The following is a 21,393-nucleotide window of genomic DNA, read 5'->3' on the forward strand; positions in this document are numbered from 1 at the left end:
ACCTCCTATCTTCCTTGAAGCCAAGAGGGGTTTTGTTTATTGCCTTTAACAGGGTCAGGATTAGATTTACAGTGGGTAAGTCTGAATAAACCTAATACAATGGACCAGGAAATCATAGCCTTTATATTAACTCTTCTTATGAAAACAAACCAAATTCTTCTAAGTAATACAATCAGTAATACAACTGTAGCTAAACTACAGAGTAATTCAAACAGAAAAAATGATTTGATTGAATGATTAAATGCAAAGCTATGAATTTAATGTTTTGATGAAATGCATTATGCAGCATTTCTTTACTACTGACCAGAATTACAAAATAAAGTTTGAATAATTCACTAGTATTCATGAATAAAAAGAGAATCATTGTCACTTTTCCTGATGAAATATTTGCAAATGACTTTTAAATGAGATATTCAAGTGATGTTTGTGCATCAAATAATCAATCAGTCTATGATTTGAGAAGTTAGTTACCCAATTCCCCAGATATAAAAGCCATGATTTATTTTATAAATTAGTCTCTGACTGAAATGATTATAATGTAGCAAAAAATGTTATTGTTCCTTATTAAGTAATCTCCCAGACTCTGGTAAACTTGAGGGTTCTATTTTGAACACGTAGGAGGAAAAAAGAATGTGTAACTAAGAAATGGAATTTTAAATAGTATCTAAGATAGATCTTTTTGTTCTCACTTGTAAAGATACATTTACCATAGTTAGATTAAATGATCATGGTCAACCTGGAGAAAAATGGGTAGAATTAATTGACTGTATCTTTAGTAAAACACCAAACAAGGTTAGGGCATGAGTTTGAGCATTTTCACATGTTCAGTTCCTACGGCTTAACTGTTGGAATGATCCTTGGTTTTGTCCTAGGTCAGCTAGCACTCTCCCAAACCACTCCAGAGAAGGGACTGGCCATTAACGCGGCCCGTGACAGTCTGGATATGTTCATCCTCTTCTGCGACCGAAACCGGTTTAGCTGTATAGACCCTGCACCAGCTGGCTGCAGAGCTGGACAGCAGATCTTGAATTACATGACTAATAGATTAAAACATCTTCTTGTTTAAATTTTGCTTTATTAAAGGACATAATTATGTATGATAATGTAAGGTAATGTAATTCTTGCCTTAAATTTTTGTTTAGCTAAAGCCTAGTAGTCACACAAATGCAGGCTGTAATTACTCACGTAAAATTTGCTGTTGTTCCTGACGGAGGAATAAATGGGATGAGTCTTTGAGCCTTCCCATGTGCTCAGTTATCTAAAAGCAAAGGAATGAGGAATTTTAAGCGTTACAGATGGTAGATTCTTATTCTCATTATATCAGCATAAACATATTACTTAAAATGTACATATTCACTAAACCAAATCTGATTTTTCCCCAGCAAAATAAATTAAGTAATTATAGAAAAACTCTGTATTTGCTTAGGGTTGTATAGTAACAGAGCCTATAATCCTAGGAATACAAGGAGTAAATACACTTTATAAATATTTATTCATATAATAATGCCTAATCAGGACTAGCAACGCTCTCTGGGTGGCCACTGGCCATTTTTACTTAATATCAACACTGAAAGAAAGCTGACTGGCTCCAGTAGTGGCCAGGAAATGTCCAGCCTCAGGCGTTACGATGGAAGAACTCAGTCATTTAAAAAGGAAAAGTAAATTACAAGCTTTTTTCTTTATTGTTAATGCTCCACTGCCAGCCAGCGGAAAAGCCGCCGCCGCCGCCCGGCCGCTTCCCGGCGGCGGTGCAGCGCCGCCGCGGTCACAATCCCCGCGGGCGGCGGCGTCAGGCCGGCGGCGAGGCAATGGGGGGCGGGGGCGGGCCGGGCCGCGCCGGGCCGGGCCGGGCGGCGGCGGCGGCGAGGCCTGCGCGTTGCGCCGAGCGCCGCGCCGCGGTGCGGCACCATGGTGGCGTCGCCGGCGCCGCCGCCGGGCTGCAGCCGCGCCGACCTGGCGCCGGCCCGCACCGTGCTCGTCTACCTCAACGGCGACCCCTTCTACCCGGGCAAGAAGTTCGTGGTCAACCGGCGGCACGTGCCCACCTTCGAGGCGCTGCTGGCGCAGCTCAGCGAGGCCGTGGCGGCGCCCTACGGCGTGCGGGCGCTCTACACCCCCCGGCAGGGCCACCGCCTCCGCGACCTGGGCGACATCGAGCAGGGCGGCAGATACGTGGCCGCCGGGCTGGAGAAGTTTAAGAAGCTGGAGTAAGTCGGGCCCCGGGGGGCTGACGCAGCCCCGGGCCGGCCCGCAGCCCTGCTCCAGTGGCGGTTCCTCCCTGCAAGCGCGAGACTTGCCTTTCTGGGTGGTTTATGGTTTAACAGTCAACATGTTTCTTCCTTGTCTTTGCCAGTTTAGTCATAACTTGCCTTGTCATTGGCCCGATTTTATCGTCATAAGTTGCCCTGTATCAGCTAAAATGCACTAGAAAATACAAAAGGGAGAGTGAAGAAAAGGAGGTGTAAAAATACACTTCGCTGCCACGCTTCACAGTGGAAAGGCAAACTGCTGTCTGGTGGTGGCACCTGAGCTTTGCTCAGCCAGGCCGCTCCTCTGGGAAGTAGTGCCGATCAGAGGGTCTTTCCTTCTTTATGTTTTAATTAATCACCCTGAAAAGCTGTTCCGTGCTGATTTTAATCCACTGCTTTCAGTCTGCTGTCTTGTGGGACACTGTGACGTTGGTTAGATGCTCCTGCTCGGGGAAGGCAAATCTGTACGTTGGGGCCATCAACAGCAGAGACACAAAGCCTGGATTTTTCGCCAGTGAGGGCAGTGGTCCTCACAGTGGACAGTAAATTACAGCAAAAAGGATCACTGAGTTTTTAGGATGCTACATATTTTATCCTGGGCATCTGTGCAAATGATGAATTATCTTCCCTAATGTACAGAGAACTACAGTCTATTTTTCTAAGAGAGAGGTAGTTAAAACCTGTAAGATTTACTCAGTTTTACTGTTGCTCTGAAGAACCTTTAGTACAAGAGATATAGTCAAGAGTCTCATCAGCTTCATGCATCCATTGCTCTTACTGCTGTTTTGGGAAACTGGAGCAACAGAGATGGGCAGTGGCCTTTTTTGGAGGCTAGTGCTGGAACTAATTCACTGCTGTAAAACAGAATTAAAACAGAATTTGAGTACAGATCCTGAGTGACTGATAAAAAATCACTTATGCTTTCAGTTTTGTCTTATTAACATTTTTGAACAAATATTTTTGTTTGTGTAGTATTTAGGGAATAGCTGATTTTTGTGTGAATAGCCATATTCCCAGGAATACCCAGGAACAAAAAGTTTTTCTTCACTGCATCATTGTGAAAAAATGCTAAGGGAGATAGCTGAAAACTTTACTGCCATGTATTTTGAATGTGAAGCTGAGATTCATATGTTCTTAAGGAAACTGATGTTCATATTGCCTATGGCAACAAGCAAAAGGAAATCATGGACAAGTAAGGCAGCCTGGGGCAGGCATCTTTGTCTTCTGGGCGGAGACAGTGGCCTCCACTGCAAGGAGTACTTAGCCATGACTCCCTTGGAATTACGTAGCTGCTTTGATAGCCTTACATACTAGCAACCTAGACAGTTTTATTTCTCTTCATGCTACATCTCATTCTTATGCTTGCCAGTTTTTGCTAGTACTGTTTTTTTTTGGTGGTCCTTTGTTAGTTTTTGGCATTTCTGGAGGATCCAAAAGTTGCAAAGTTTTGTGTGAAAAGGTGTCTCCCTGCCGTTAAGCCCTATTGAAACAATCACTTTCCTGTGAAATTAGTCTCTTTTCTGCTTGAAAAAGATCAGCTAGTTAGCTGATCTTAACTGGAACAAAATTACTTTAATTAATTTAGCTAGCCAGCGTGAATAGTTGTTTAGCTGTGGTGTGGCACTGTAGATTGCATGGAAGTTTTGGTCAAATTTTACTGAAAATGAAGACTGCAGAAATAAAGTGTGATGCATTTTTTAGCATAGAGAGAATTTGTTGATGCCTGAACTGTGGATTTAAAAATATCACTGGAATGTACACAATGATGCCTATTACTGTGGTATGTACATAGACAATCAAAACCATTTCAGAATTTGGATTTTAATTGATGACTTACAGAAATCTGTGCTGGAGCTATGAAATGAATCCAGCTGCAAGACACTTTATATACATAAATATATATATATATATGTATATATACACACACACACATACATACATAGTATTCTAGACAAGTACATTATTCAGTAGGTGGTTGTGTTGGAGGTAGGTGATACAATCACAGCTATGGTCATAAGAAAATATATAGCAGACTTCAGGGAGAATTTCAGACTTGGGACCCAGAGTTGATTAAGGGGGTGGGGATCCCACCACTTTGTGGGATTTCATACAATTATATGTGGCGAGTACTTCTTGCTGGCTATCTCCTGACAATTCCTGGCCAAAGAGCGGGTGTTTTTTGGTAGGCTTTCTTAGGTGCCTAACTCCTCCAAAGATAGGGAGCCCTACACCTTACTGGGATTTAGGTTCTACTGTGGTGGCAAAGTGTATAATGTTTAGTTTTCAGCTGTGGCAAGTTGATGTACTGGTACTAGCATCCTTTTTTGGTTCTATCTTTGTCACCAGATAAGGATTTCACAATAAGGCCAAAGTATTTTTAGATTGTCCATTCTCCTTTGATACACAAATGTACTTTGTCTTTTTTCCATTACAGTTATATTGAAATAGGAATTAAAAAGCAACAGGGGAAAAGGAAAGAAGTGATGGTAAGTGTTTAAATTACTATACAAAATATCCACTCATTATTTGTTTGTATCATTTGTATTTAACAGTTAAAATGTAATATTTAAGGGAAGAATATGTTATGGTAGTAGTGTCAATACACCAGATATTCATTATCCTAAATTTTGATACAAAGATATATTAATCTTGAAGTTTCTTATATTTTTTTTGTTTATATTGTCTAACTAATTATCAATTGACTAAAAATAAATTATTTTCTGCATTTTTCATAATTAAGAGTAAATTATTGCACTTCTATTTTCAGTAGCCTGTGCAAGCAGTAGTCCGGATAGTTCAGACGGCATTAGCTATAATACACACATTTAGCGGTTAATCACAGAGTCATAGAATAGTTGAGGTTGGAAGGGCCTTCTGGAGCATCTGGTCCAGACTAGGTAGTGAGTTGCACTGTAGTAGTGAGTTGCACTGTCTGCCCTTGATCTTGGAAACACCATAAATAGGCCTGGGCAGAACCTTAAGAGTTTATTCACTATCTTCCTTCAGCTAAGGATTGAAGAAGAATCAGTTATTCCTAAGACCAGTATCTATGCTGAGAGATGGCCTATGTTCATACAGCTCGTGTGATCTGCCGCTGAAAATTTGGCTTTAGTTGGGGAAATTTCCCATCTCTTTTCCTGCTTTGTTCAAAATACAACATTACTAGGCTCACAGTTTATTTTGATGATTCAAGCACTGCAGTCACCTCTGATCTCTAATGGTTTTCATCTCACCTGAAACTTAGGCTGGCTAAGTAAGGCCTTCCATGTTTTATTCCACTCTGAAGTCAAAGAGGTTTTCTTAGACCACATAGGCATTAAGCTAGCTTATTTGAATTTGAAGTGGAACCGAGGATGAGAAAAGTTCAAAATAAAAACCTAATGGTTGTAAACCTGTATGTAATAAGGCTTGATCACACAGAAGATGTATCACCCATTTTTGTAAGACATATCACCCATTTTTGTAGCCTCTTACTTTTCAGAACAGAATGGGTTTTAATTAAATGACACCCATTTACTGTAGCAAGTTTTTGAGGCCACTATTGATACAGATGCTGGGATGCTAAACTGCATATCCTTAGTCATTTTTTGCAGTTTGACCTGCAAGATGTACATTTGCATTGCCACATCTCTGCTGTGTTTGTCTTTATGATAACTCTTTATTGTCTGAAACATAACAGATAAAATGAAAATGTGTGCCCTATTTAAATCCCATTTGAATCCTCAAAATAAGTCTTAAGTGGTATAAAAGACTTCTGCTGGAATTAAAGCAAACATAAGGAGGGCAATTTTAGGCATCCAGGAAGCCGTGAATATCACATGTGTATACACCAGAGTAAGTCTGTATGTATATAATGTGTCCAATATATGCTTTTCAAGTCATGTCCCTGTGCAGGTAGTACAGAGTCCAACTGCTAGATATGCATACTGTATCACTGAATGTTTGATTCTGAGTCCAGTCTTACTCATTTGATATACAACCTAGTCTCAGTCAATGTGGTACAGATTGCGTACAATACAGAGTGTGGGCATACTTAGCCAGCTAGACTTATTGATTATTCTTCTGCATAGGATTTTTGCATTCTGTCATACAACACTGAATGCAAATAAGCTTTGGGTTCATAAAGATTAAATGGGAAAGGCCTTAAGTAAAATTTTATGTTTTGTATTATAATTGGAACTCAATTTAAAACAGAGGTTTTCAATAGTTATTTTTTCCCTCTGTCATTATGTTTATAGTAAAATACCATTTGAATGAATTGGATTAAGCTACTGGCTTCACTGAATTAGGCCCATTTGTACTGAAAGTAAACTGGAAAACAGAGTTAGTCCCAGGCAACTTTTGTACAAGAAGGTTATTTCTTGAAATTTTGGGTTATCACTTTGGTATATCTTTGATATAAATTAATAAAATCCAAGTCTGTAAAATGCAATAATAAAGTATATTTAAAATCACATTTTAATTACTGTGTGAATAAAAAACCACCAGTGAACTTGTATTCTTGAAACTACATTATTAAAGCTATTGTAATGAAACAAACATCTGTGTCTGATTTGGATAACAGTTCTTCTCTTTGTACAGCTTTTTATTGCAGTACTTTATAATACTGTTTTAGCCATAAAGAATATCATGCTGAATGTGCCACTTTTGCTATGTTTTATTATTTTCTCCCCATCAAATAGTATTTAGAGTCAAATTCAGTTCGTTCATGTATGTAGACTTAAAGCAGAGACTGAATCTAGGTGATTATAGAAAGGATGACTTATGTATCTGGGACCAGCAGTTCTTGGGATGGGGTGGTTGCTCCAGCTGTGTCCTGCCTATCTGTTATGATGAGACCTATGTGTTTATTCTCCTCTTCTTGTACCTTCTCTTCAATTGAAAGAACACCAAGATTGTGGGCAGGAGATCTGTATGTGATGGCTCAATTACACAATATCAGAGCATATTTCCCTCTGACTGAATCTTCACTAATACATTAAACAGTCTCCTAGAACATGTTTGAGTACTGGCTCTTGATAATCTATACTGTTAAATTTTTTGTATGGATCTGACATGCTTTTGGCCTGGAACAACTTGTACACCAATTCACAGTCACAGTTGGAAGATAGAATGGGCCAGAGACCATTCAAAATAGGCACGAACCATGTTTTGCAGACTAAGTGAGCTTAATATTACGTAATGAGTATGTTGTGCTGGGGCTGGAGAATAGGTGTCGTTGTTTCATTCACTCGTACAGATACAGCAAGTCCCTGTCTGGGTGGGACTTGTAAGATCAAGTCTATGTGATGCATTGTTCCACAGTATTTGATCAGTCTAAGAGCTTTGTTGTGCTCCAGAAATATTATTTTCAGCTAGAAAATTGATAGCTATAACAGAAATGAGAGGACTAAAAGGAGAAAAATTGCAGTTTATCAACAGTACTTAATGTATACTCTGTCTAAAACAGTAACAGTATTCAGTGGCCACCTTCATACTAGTATGGACAAGGCCAAGATGTGGGCTTGAGCCCTGGCATACGATAGAACAAAATTTTAAATTTTTTAGTGTAGTCCCTGATACATTTTTGACCAATGCCAGCTGGCACTCTCCCAGTATCCTTTGAGGTTAACATTTCCTATGAGCAGTATAGAGTATCCCATGAAGAGAGTTTAGGTATGAATATGAGCTGTTCTGTGCCTGATGACCTCAAATCCCTGGACCTTTTTAGTATGCTGGTATAGATATAGCCAGACTGATTAAAGGCTAAATATGAAATGGAAGTTAAAATGGTTATTGTGAACTTTTATGTCTAACCATCTCCTTGCCGTATACATCTGCTGATAGAATCCCATCAGGGAAGATCTTTGATTAACTGATTCTTAGCACCTTTTATTTTTCCACTGCACTTACAGCTTTTATATCTAAGGACAGGTTTAAGCTGGAGAGGAGATTTATGCTTTCCTACTTTTGCCATTAAGACTAGAAGCAAAATCTTTGTTCCTACTGGTTCCTCATCACGAAACATATGTTGCTGTCAGATCAAAGGAAGAAGAGGGTGTAAAAGAATGAAAGTAACACTCTGGGAGTACAAGGGAATTGTTTGTGTACAGCTCCAAAACCAAATACTTCCATATTGTGTGACAGAGGTGGGTGTGAAACTGAGTAAGATAATGACAGTTATTACTGGTTTTAATCTGATCAAATTCTATTATTTGCTGTGTCAATATCCACTGGATGAATAGATCAAAATTACATAAAAGTTTATAATCACTTCAGCATCATTAATGATGTGAAGAGGGCAGATATGGCATAAACTGAAACAAAATGTTGCCAGGAATGTCTGTTCTTCAGTAGATGGGGAAAACAGGTTTTAAAATTACTGGCCTACTTACTATAAATATTTACATCTTTATTCCAGTTTGGACTCCTGTATAGAAATCCTTTTTGATTCCAAGTCTCAATTTTTCACTTTTTAGTTTAGCAAGTATTGGAAATGCTGTGGCAGCAGCTTGTTTTCTTGGGGAGAGAGCTTATCAGGCCATTTGACAGTGACTTCTTTGGTTGATTAAATTGTGTCAGTTGCTTCAGAACAGAATCGTCTTTTGGATGAATGGTGAATGAACATGACACAGGTTCTCTAGGACAGAAGACACAGAACAGTGAAAATCTTGGGATTTTTCAAGTATGACAGATTTTCCAAAATACTGATAATGTAAAATAATATACTGAACAAAGATAGCATTTGAAGCTGGGGCTGGTGTTTATATTTAAGGAATGCTTGTGAGAGTATAATATTTTAAACATCTTGCGTCAGCTAATGATGTATGATTTATTTTTTCTGCAGATTAAACCAGTAGTTCATAGTTCTATCCGTGTGCCTTCCAGATGGCAATGTATGTCTAATAAGCCACGTAATATCAAGTAAGTGTGTTATAAACCAGACATTTACATTTGGTTTTAAGTTTTCTACTCTAATAGTATGTACAAACTCCCAAATATCTATGTTCAGTTAAAAGCTAAATATTTGTAGTGAAGGTCTAGTATACGAAGTGTGATTCAGAATGGTCAAATTCTGTCTGTATTAATGTATTTCATAGATCCTACTGATTTAAATTAAATTTGAATAATACAACAGTATGCTAGTTTTCCCCAAATATTCTTAAGGAAAAAAGAAATGATGTGAGAATGACAGAATATATTATGTGCATAATTATTTAGTGCTAGCGAAATATAAAAAAAGAAATACAAAAAAACCCATTATGTAATATTCCAAACTATTATATGATATAAAATGTGTACATCATGGATAACATGGTACTTGATTTTTCTTTTTTTATTTAGAAAGAAATCTATTGGAATCATAAAGCATTGCAGAGATAAAACAGTAGTGTGTCATGAATGGAGAATAAGAGCAAGTAGTTCTATTAGTTGCTAACGAAACCTGTTTTCTTATAGATTTATGTCCTGTATGCCATAAACTCTCTAAGAATAATAAACCAGGATGATAAACCACACTCTGTTCCATGTCCCAGATCACTCTTACTGGGCATGGGAAATAGTATGCTGTGGCTACTGTTCTTACCAGCAAGCTCCATTACTTAAGTAATGTGTATTACAAAATTCAAGTAATGTCACCTCCTTTGGAGATGTCATGCTTCCTACACAGCAAGACCAGAATGGTTCAACTATGCAAGAATGGAGGAGTTAAGCGTTGAATATGAAACAGAAAAGATAATAATACCTTGTGTCTCAGTGCTTGAATGCTATATTAAAATTTATTTAACAGAACAGCTGTTATTTAAAATGATGAGCATTCAAAGTGGTATAACCAGAGAAGGACCACTACTAGGAGTCTGTAAATGCTGATTATCTAATTTTTAATTCAATTTCAACTTACCTAGTAATAATTCAGGTTATTGTGACAGTGTGCATATGTACGTAACTATAAGAAGTTGCAAAAACAGAGATCAAAAGATTACAGATTTTGCTAGGTCATCTTTACGTTAAACTATTCTTATAGGACCTTTTTTATGGTCACCACATAACAACTTGTCTGCTACAGGAGAAGCTCAGGAAAAATAAATGTGTTTGCATCATTAATTGAGAATCAGAAGACTTGGACTCTTAACAAGTGGAAATGTAAAATTAAGACAACACTGAAAGTGGCATTTGTTCTTTGTATATATAACTGGATTGTTATCCTCAAAGCTTTGCATGGTCTTACTTAGAACCGTACTGTATAGATCTTTGAAGCAATCATGATAAATCCTGTTGAAGAGTTTTCTGGTAAAAGCCAGTAATCTTTAAATTGTACCCAGAAATAAATGCAAAGCCATCACATAATTCCAATGTCAAAATCAAGAGCTAAAGTTAAAAAAGTAAATTGAAGAGCATCTCTGATGTTGTATATGTGCTGAATTGCTCCTTTAAGGAAAGGAAGAGTGCATTTATTTTATTGAATAATTCTTGAACACTGTATGTCTTCCATAGGCAAATTAAAATAACAGAATTTAAGGATGCAAAAGATTCTTCAGGTCATGTAATTCATTCCCATAGCTGCCATGCCTTGTATGCTACAATATATTTTCTTTGCCTAGTCTAGATTTATATGTTTCTAGGGATGAAATTTCAAAATCATTCCTCAGAGGATTATTCTGCACTTTTATATTTCACAATGATAGTAAGTTCAATTTTTTAATATTTGATTTATAAAAGTTGTGTCTAGTTACAACATATTTGAGAAAATAGTTTCTCAAAATAATGAATGGGATAATTTTTTTTGGCAAATTGTTGCCAGTAGGTCGAGGGAGGTGATCCTGCCCCTCTACTGAGCCCTGGGGAGGCCTCATCTCGAGTATGGTTTCCAGTTCTGGGCTCCCCACTACAAAAGAGACATGGAGCTACACAGAGAGTCCAGCACAGGGCTACGGAGATGATCAGAGGGCTGGAGCATCTGTCCCATGAGGAACGGCTGTGAGAGCTGGGCTTCTTCAGCCTGGGGAAGAGAAGACTGAGGAGGGATCTTATCAATGTGTACAAGTACCTGAAGGGAGGGTGTCAAGGGGACAAGGCCAAACTCTTTTCAGTTGTCCCGTGTGACAGGACAAGAGGCAATGGGCAGAAATTGAAGCACAGGAAGTTCCACCTGAATGTGAGGGGGAATTTCCTCCCTGTGAGAGTGACAGAGCATTGGCACAGGTTACCCAGAGAGGCTGTGGAGTCTCCTTCTGTGGAGATCTTCAAGGCCCGCCTGGATGGAACCCTGTCTACCATGCTGTAGGTGACCCTGCTTGAGCAGAGGAGTTGGACTAGATGATCTCCAGAGGTCCCTTCCAACCTTCCTGATTCTATGATTCTATGATTCTATGAATACTCTGTTTCAGTGTATAATCTCCAGGCTTTATATTAATATACTGAAAGTTCCACTAGATGGCCCCAAAGTCTTTCCAAATACAACCTTTATTATTTCAAGATGTTGGTTTAATGTGGCATCCAGACATAAATATTTGCTCTTGGTCAAAGATTGACACACTGTGCTAGGACTTCTCCTAAGCTGTTTTTTTTTCAGCTTAAAAAAGTTTGAATACATGTTCTTGAAAAGCATTTTGCTTGCCACAGTGTTTTTACCTATGTAAGTTGTACTTCAAAGCTAAATGGGTGGTTAAAACATAAAATGTGTTCACTTGATCTTCAAATAACAAAGTATTTCATTGACAGTTACAAAATAAAAGGAAGAGAGAAAGCTGTATCGTGCTGAGCATTTAAATCTTAGCTGGATAAAAAATTATTAAATTAATAAATATTAATTAATTGATTTTTCTACTGTTTAAATTATGTTAAGTCCCTTATTCAACACAGAAGAAGCTTCAGATTCCTATTTGATTTACATAGATGATTATTAAAAGTTGGTAGTGAAGAAGGTTTACGAGATACTTTCTAAAGCACCTTAGAGCAGGTTGACACAACTGTCAGTGCGAAATAGTTACTTTCAGCCTAGACTGAAAATCTTCTTTTGAAACAATATTTTCTGCAACTGTAGATTTTTCAAGGCTGGCTGTCACAAAACAAGGTAACTTGTTACCAACATGCTGTACTCTTGGTAGGTCAGTTACTTTTTATTATAAGTTGGATCAGTTTCTCAGTTATGTTAGGCTCTAACTAGTTTTCTGTGGTGTTACTGTTGTTTTGATGGAGAGACTAGATATAATAGAAAATTGAACTTGTAACAATTATACATACTACAGTATAATTAATGTTTGCATGTGTTAGGTGTCTGCTGTGTCACATGTCAAGTTATAAGTTGTTATTAGAGAATTATTTATTAGAGAAAAATGTAATACGTGAAACTGTCAGGAATTTTCAGTTGTAAAATACAATGTCAAAAGAGTGAATGGATTTATTGTGTGAAAATTAGGTAAATTGAATATTAAGATTGATGTCATTAATGACAAGAAAGAGAAATATTGTATGAAGTATATAAAATAATGTATGGACAAGCTGTGAGTTATGAATAATCTTCAGAAGTTATAGAGGAAAAACTTTTGGAGTAATAGAAGTGAAGAAATTCAAACAGAAAGAAGACATAGTCCTATAGGCTGAGGAAGCTTGCCTTACTCCCCCCTTTTTTTAAAGGGACAATGTAATTGTTAAAAAGGAGATTCTAGTCAATGCAGAAGATGAAAGTGATCTAAACATTCTTCTCTTGATAAAGAGGAATCAGGAGTTGGGAGAAGAGTCTGTGTTGAAAGAAGAGAGAAAAGGAAAAGGGAAAATGGGAAAATAAAATGAGGGTTTAGAGAGTGTTCTACTGGTCACAGAATCACACAGAGTCACAGAATAGTTGAGGTTGGAAGGGACTTCTGGAGATCATCTAGTTCAGACAACTGCTGAAAGCACAGTCAAAGAGCATGCTGCCCAGGGCCATGCTCAGTCAGGTTTTGAGTTTCTCTAAGAATGAAGACTCCACAATGTCTCTAGGTAACCTGTTCCAGTATTTGATTACCCTCACTGCAAAAAAGGAGTTCCTATATTTAAGTGGAATTTCCCGTATTTTAATTTGTGCCTATTTTATACCACTGTGTACCACTGAGAAGAGTCTCAAGCTATCTTCTTTATTGCCCTTCCGTAAGGTATTTATACACATGGATGAGATCCCGCCGAGCCGTCTCTTCTCTGGGCTAAACAGTCCTAGCTCTCTCAGCTTCTCTTATGTCAGCTACTCCAGTCCCTTCATCATCACTGTGGCCCTTCGCTGAACTTGCTTCAGTATGTCAATGTTTGTCTTGTACTGGAGAGTCCAGCACTGGACACAGCACTCCAGATGTGGTCCTGTTAGTGCTGAATAGAGAGGAAGGATCACCTCCATTGACCTGCTGGTGACACTCTTCCTAATGCTGCCCAGGATGCTGTTGGCCTTCTCTGCCACAAGGGCATATTGGTGGCTTATGGTCAATTTGTTGTCCACCAGGACACTCAGGTTCTTTCCTGCAAAGCTGCTTTTGAGTTGGTTGTTCCCCAGCCTTTATGGTGCCTGGGATCCCCAGGTGCAGGATTTTGAATTTCCCCTTGTTGAGCTTTGTGAGATTCCTCTTGGCCCATTATCCAACTTATTGCAGCCCTTCTGAGTGATGGCACAACCACTGGTGGTGCTGTAGCAACCATTCCTCCCAGTTTTGTGTTGTCTGCAAACTGACTCAGGGTGCATCCCATCATCTAGATCATTAAAGATGATGTTAAACAGTATTGATTCCGGTATCAATTCCTGGGGCTTAGCACTGGTAACTGGCCACCAGGTGGGCTTTGTGCCACTGATCCCAATCCTTGGAAACTGCAGTTCAATGAGTTTTCAATCTTCCTCACGATCCACTTATTTCATCCATACTTAATGAGTTTGTCAATGAGGATGTTATGGGAGACAGTGTTGAAAACCTTGCTAAAGTCAAGATAAACAATATCCATTCATCTCCCCTTGTCCTTCAAGCTAGTCTTTTCATCATAGAAGGCTTTCAGGTTGGGGAAGCGTAATGTCCCCTTCATAAATCCATGCTGATTACTCATTTCTGCTCATTTGTGCTGGGGATCATGAGGATATCTTTGGATAACATAGATTCAAACTAACTGAAGTCTAAAGAACAGTATATTTTGCTGTTGACCCATCCATCATGTTAGATAGAAGCATATTAAGGATACAATCCTGTATTTTTATGAATGAGTTTTAAAGTTGAATGAAATAGACTAAGATTTAAAATGAATTGTTGAAATCCAACTGGCAATACTAATAATTATCCAGACTGCCACATATTGTCAGATTGATACATTTGGTCTTTCTGTTCTTTTTTACTTTCTTTACTAAAGAGAGATACTTTCTTTGCCTTTTGGCAGTGTTTTCACCAATGGAGAGATGATCAAGCCACCTATAAAATTTATCATACCGAAGTTTACTCTGAAAAACTGGAATTGTGTCCTTGCTCTAATTAATGAAAAAGTGTTTCTTCGTTCAGGAGGTGTTCACAGGTAAGAAACAATGAATAATTTAATATGCCCAATAAAAATGCTCGGTCTGGCAGTTTATCACTCTTTTTATTCATATATCGTTCACATAGCACACATCAGATTATGATGCTCCACTGTTTGATTAGCAATATATGAAGAAGCTAGTTATCAAAAGCAGGATTTTTTCAAGCTTCTGAGAGTTAGTAGTCCTTAATATGTATATTACTTTTTTTAACTTGTTTGTGACTGCAGTGCAGGCAATCATACATTGATGGAGCCTATGTTTCCAGCCAGCTGGAACCATGAATGCAGTTAATACACAATCATACAATACTGAGCATGAGGACATGACATGATATATCTTGCTCTTATTTTGTAGCAGTTGGTTTATGATTTCCAGAACATTGGTGTATGCTATATTTTAGTTTAAGAAATGGATGTCCAAGTAAACTACAGCAATTAATGTACAAGATTGTAGAAATCATAGAAGAGACTCTTATAGTTGCACAAGATAGGTCAGTAAGATTAAACGGGCAAGTGTTAATGTAGTAAAGAGAAGATTAAATACTTTTTCAATTGTGAATGGGATTTAAAATTTAAAACTATGGTGCAAGTTCAGACAGATTTCTTCTTGAGTCAGCTGCTGCTATTAGTGATTATTTATTTTTGATCATATGCAGTTTGTAAACAAAAATATACAGGTAAGTTGCACATGAGTGAGCTTGCGGTGTATCACTTGAGAAATTAAGCAAAATGAAAGAAAAGAGTTCTAACTTTTTAGATAAAGCTCTTAATTTCTCAGGACATAAATGAAATTTTGTATCTTTTGTGCCTTCTATCTAAAACTGGTAAAATATCTTTTTCTTCATGTGATCTTTCCTCTAATTGTAAGGATAAGAATCCTTACACTTCAAAGAGTCCTCTTAGGGGAAACTTTTAAGGTGAAAATATTTCAGGTGTTATTATGTCCATCTTCTTACTTATTTTAACTTCAGAATGGCTCAATGATTCTTTCTGAAGCAACTATCTTTCTGAACAACTGTTCCTTTGAGATCCATATCCATGAACATATCCATATGTTGAAAGTATTTACCTGGTGGCAGAATTGTTCTTGAAAGTTACAAATAAAAAAGGAATATACACTGAAATATTTTCTTTGTTACATTATTTACCCATATATCTCTCGGGACCTGTGCTTATTTTGAATTAGTTAATTGTTCTGCTTCTATATCCATAACAATATTTGAAGAAATCAGGACTGCATACTACTAAACCACACATTTACAGCTTGTGAACACATTACTTTCCACAGAAAATATCAACAGAAAAATTTATCTCATAACATTTATTTCTCTTTTGAGAGAGTGTACATATGTGCAAATACTGGAACTGTTAGCCTTGTTATTCTCTGTGGGGATGCATTCCTTCTCCATCTCCTCTGTATGTGACATGTAGTATAAAAGAGAAGACTTTGCACCTCATCTCCTATCTTTTATTCTCAGCAATACAGTGGGATCATAGTGATTTTTTTTCTGTGGGTTATACTGAATCTGTGGTCAAGCCCAAGTGCCCTTTCAAAATGCCTTGCCTCATTCATCTGCCATTTCCTCTAAGATGCCCACAACTTCAGTACATCTGTGTTTTTTGCCATGTTTTTCCTATACACAATGCAGTGGGGAATGCAGTTGGAACATGCCCCAAGTCTTCCTTCTTTTAGTGGGGTTTATACTACTGCAAAATAGGCATGGCATATGCTTCCCTTTCAGTTCTCCTCAGTCGATTGGCTTTATCAAGCCACTTTTCTATGTTTCCTGTTGTGTAAAACAGTTTCATCTTTATTTCTTTGCCTTGATCCAATGATTCCAGCTTGGAACATAGCCTTATTGTTAAGTCTCACATCCTTTGATGCCCTTGGAGTTTTTCCCTGTTACAGAACAGAATGAGCAGGCTTAGCATGTGCTTTAGAAAGAATCAGAGACTTTAGAAAGAATCAAAGAATTTTCCTTTGATATCTTCCTTTTTGCATTGGTTTTTTTTTCTCTAGCAATTTATCAGCTAGAAACATGAGATCTTCCTTGGAACTTCTCTAACTGCATAATTTTTGCATACACAGTGCTGTTCCCTGCTGTTGGATAGCAGGGTGCATTAATTAGCACTCTGTTTGTGTCTTCCTTTGACCCTCTCAGCACTTTCACTGGTATTGTATGCTTGCCTTCTGTCTTTTGGATAGCTTTACCAAATAGCCTAGCCATTTTAGAATCAACTTTTATTCCTAAAGCTTTTATGTAGCAGAGGGTGGCCATTACCAGATCCTTCAGTGAGGGTGTGTCTTCTTAGTTTCATACCTGACCCTGATGTTGCTTGCAGTGGCAGTAACTTCAAAAAGAGGCCAGCAGGCTCAACTCTGCTTACAGGAAATACAAAGGTTAGGACATACTATTCTGTGAGGAATGGCTGTGAGAGCTGGGCCTATTTAGCCTGGAGACGAGAAGACTGAGGGGGGAATCTTATAAATGTGGATAAATATCTGAAAGGAGGGTGTCAAGGGGACGGGGACAAACTCTTTTTAGTTGTCCTGTGCGACAGGACTAGAGGCAATAGGCAGAAATTGAAGCACAGGAAGTTCCGCCTGAACGTGGCGTGAGGGAGAATTTCTTCCCTGTGAGAGTGACGGAGCACTGGGACAAGTTGCCCAGAGAGGTTGTGGAGTCTCCTTCTCTGGGGATAGTCAAAACCCGCCTGGATGGAACCCTGTCTAACATGCTGTAGGTGACCCTGCTGAGCAGGGAGGTTGGACTAGATCTCCAGAGGTCCCTTCCAACCTTACTGATTCTGTGATTCTGTGATACTGAGAGAGGTCTATACTGCTCTGTATTGTGTCAGTGTTTGATGTCAGACAGGATTTCAGGATGCATTTTAATACTCCTACAATTTGAGCAATTGTAGGACTTCTAATAAGATGGCCTGTGTGGAAAATGGATTACTTAAATCAGGAATGCTGCATCAAACTGGATGAAGCCTGGTTCATAACATTGCAAGTAGTGGTGAATCAAACCACTTGGCTTCATTCTTTCAGCATGCTCAGAGAAATGCAACAAGCTGTGGAAGATCTCCCTTTAAGGACCTGAAGGAAAGATTTCACACCTTGGAGTGGATCTGTTTTCCTCAGGCAATTTTAAGTGCTTGTCTGGCAGCTCTGAAACTCACGCTGCTTTACATCCAGATAACTCTTTATGCTAGACTACATGTGTATATATGTCAAATATGGCTTCACACCTACCAAACAGGATGTTGATGGAAGTCTATTCTGGATACGATCTCAACCTCCTTCCAGGGGTTATAGTGCCTGTTTAACATTTGCAAAAGGTTGCCTTTGAGATGTGTATCCCACCAGAACTACATGTTGTACTGTGCAGTACTACCTGCCTGCAGGAATGGCTATGGTGCTTATCTTAGTCATCCTGTGGTCCATACTGCTCAACCAATGCGCAGCTTCATTTACATATTAACATTTTTGAGATGTGAAAGGTTTGGAAGGTATGGTGGATTCTTTTCCCCTATGTCATGGAACCTAATGTTTATGTGATTACCCCTCTAGGTTCTATATAAAAGAGGAGACGGATCTCCCCTTCTGTCAGGAGATGAATCTCTGTCACATATCATCAGTTTATTTGCCTTGAAATTTAGACACATATGTTGGAAATTCATACAGTTTCAGACAGTCTTTTCTTGACCGGGAAATACGGAATGCTATGCCTGACATGAGCTTCTTCCAGGAGCCCTTATACATCGTATGTTGTGTTCATATTTTAATGGGGGTACTGAAGGTGAGAGGGGCAGTATGTGTTGTGGGGGTAGGATAGGAGCTTATCCACAGGAGAACTGCTACAGGACCACCAAAAGTCTCTGACTCGAGTCCTAGGTAATATGCACATACAGTTTGAAAGGATGATATATGTAATAGAACCACTCATTTACATTCCTTCTGTTTCTTTTGATGACAGGTTGTACACCCTGGATGGTCATGCAGTGCATAGCTCAGATGGCTTAGAAGATAATCATTTTTATGTTGCAGTGGGCAGAGAAAATTTCAAACCATTACCATACTGGCGTTCCCCTAGAGTTCCATCAGAGGTTCGATGGTAAGTTTTTTCTTGGTACAATCCCATGTCCTGCAAGATGCTGAACACACAAGTCAGCTGTTCCTACCTAGTTTTAGACATTTATCATTAGTTCATGAATTAGGAACTTAGCCTTTCTCAGATCTACTAAGATTCAGTGGAGAATATACAACTGTGTGGAATGAATTGCCCCTTCTGGAGCTGCCCGTATTCTCTCTGTTGACTGCAGAGGAAGACTAGAGCAATTTAGATTGTAACTGAGGCATATAAAATCATCAGAGGCAAATACTGGCCTCTGCTGCAAAACAAAGCATGTAAGCGTGCAATTCACTAGTAACTTTGTTGGTAGTATGTTTGATTGTTGGTTCAGAGTGAAAACATTTAGCGGAAATGGATTTTACCTTTTTTTTGTTTTTCTGTGTATAGTACATTGTTTTTTATTTCTCAGTTCAAGTACTGCGACAGTGGCATTTCACTGGAAAGTACCTGTCTTTGGTGATATTTTAAGTTGTGATGTATATACTCTTCTTTCTTTGCTATTTTTGAGCATTATTATTGCTAATCTGTGGATTATTGAATGCAAAAACATAGACAAGACATAACTTGGCCCTCTCTTGGACATTGAGGTATATTCTGTGTCATTAGCATTAACATATAATGGCAAGTATTCTGTGCTGTTAACTCTGTTTTTACTTAGTTTCATTTTAAATCAAAGAGTTAATAGTATATTTAAGCGCTTTGCTTTAATGTTTTAATTTGTTATGAATGTTTTAAAATGTATTGTCAATCATGTTTAAGAGGGATTTTCTGTTACTCTTCCAGAATTCTCTTCTTGAAGCACCTGAGGATTCTTTTTATTTAAATTGAAAGGGAAAATATAATACTGAATTTAACTGTTGTATTGATTTTTCTCCTATAATTTTGGTAAGAATCTTCTTAGTTCAGTACAGATGGTTATAAATGTAAAGTGTCAAGTATCCATTCCTGATGAAAGATTCTTTCCATGACTTAGAAGTTACTGAATTTAACACTTCAGGTAAAGTCTTGCTATTGTGTGTTGTTGATTAGTCTGAACTGTTTGTGAAGATATAATTGTTGTATTAGGTAGATAGTGTTTATGCATTTTCCAAAGACCTTTACTATTATTATTTTCATGCTGAGTTTTCAACTTCATTTTAATTTTTATACTTCATACAGTGTTCCTCAATTATTATCATCAATGGCTAATTAACTGACAGTGCATGACTTCTGATTACTTATTTAAATTAACTAATGAGCCTGAAAGATTTCATGTAGGTTAGATCCAGGAAAAGATGTTTTCAGTCATTATGTTCTTATCAAACTTCTTCTCAGTAATAGATAGTGGACTAATTTCTTTCTTTTTTTTTTTTTTTTTTTTTTTTGAAATAAGTGTCAGGACATTAGATATTAAACACAGGTCTAATAAAAATGACAGAACAGTGTTTATATTCTATATTTATAGTACAGTTTTTATATTTTGTAGTTGAAATTCACTAGTTGTTGGCATGGACAGCACAAAACTCTCTGTGCTGCAGAATTTATGTGAGTGTTTAGGTACATGCTAAAGCAGCTACCCTTGAGAATTGCTGGGTAGATTGGATGTTAAATACCACATTTGACTGTTTTGTCGTGGCAATGCTCCCATATTGTTTTTATTCATTTAGGATATTTTTGGTTATCAGCATGCATCTTTTTTCTTCAGATCTTATGTTTGCTGTCTTACTTGATAATAGTTTTTTTTGGCAGTTTTTTGAGGTTTTGTCGTGTCACTGTATGTTCTGTTTTTAGGTATTTATTAGGTTAATGTTCAGTTTTCCTTTAAAATTGCTGAGCTGTGTTAGAATATTAGAGCTCATAAAAAGACTAAATCATTGGATTGTGACACTGGGCATATGAGCAGTATATATGTGTTTTATTAGTTGAAGAGGCCCTGGTTGTGTCCTCCCAGGGAAATTCTGTAATCAATATTATGAGTATGTATGTTTCTAGCTGTGGTGAAATCAGTTAGGTGGTAGCTTCAGCAAATTAAAAGAATATATGTAAGAAAAATGCATTTTATTATATAAAATAATAGTTAATTCAGTACTGCTAAACTGAAAAGAGTCTGTATTCATATGTTTGTTAACCTAGGAGAATGAACTTTCTTTCAACTTCTTGTAATGGTAGTATTTGGGCACTGGCTGATTTTCTGCTGCTTTTAAAATTCTATTAGCAATTCCTGAAGCCTTCCAATTTTTATATAAATACTATAATTTAGTAGTAGTATTGTTAAATTTAGCGTACATTCAATGTGTTATACAAAGTGATTATCATCTTGAATTGTCTGAAATTAAGTTGTCATGCATCACAGACTAGGGAGTTACAGATGTAATATGTTTATCAAAAGATAAGCTGGTATATTGTGTTCTAGCCAAAGTTTCTGAATGATTGTGAAAAACTAATGTGTAATGTTATATTGGTCTAACCAGATACATGGATAGTCATTAAAAACTACTTTTTAGTGAAAATACTTATTTTTTTCCAGTAGA

At 37.6% G+C, this 21,393-nt stretch overlaps 1 protein-coding gene across 1 annotated transcript in view; it reads left to right on the top strand.

Annotated features, from left to right (window-relative positions):
• The first annotated feature begins 1,908 nt into the window (after positions 1-1,908).
• The window catches only part of DCDC2C (doublecortin domain containing 2C), a 47,446-nt gene continuing 27,961 nt past the window's right edge, over positions 1,909-21,393 (top strand). The window contains exons 1-5 of the mRNA XM_062573109.1: positions 1,909-2,207; positions 4,684-4,735; positions 9,076-9,152; positions 14,613-14,744; positions 18,728-18,865. Coding sequence (XP_062429093.1) covers positions 1,909-2,207; positions 4,684-4,735; positions 9,076-9,152; positions 14,613-14,744; positions 18,728-18,865 — 698 coding nt within the window. The remainder of the gene's footprint in view (positions 2,208-4,683; positions 4,736-9,075; positions 9,153-14,612; positions 14,745-18,727; positions 18,866-21,393) is intronic.

The sequence above is a fragment of the Rhea pennata genome, chromosome 3, assembly GCF_028389875.1.
Source record: "Rhea pennata isolate bPtePen1 chromosome 3, bPtePen1.pri, whole genome shotgun sequence".
NCBI lineage: Eukaryota > Metazoa > Chordata > Aves > Rheiformes > Rheidae > Rhea > Rhea pennata.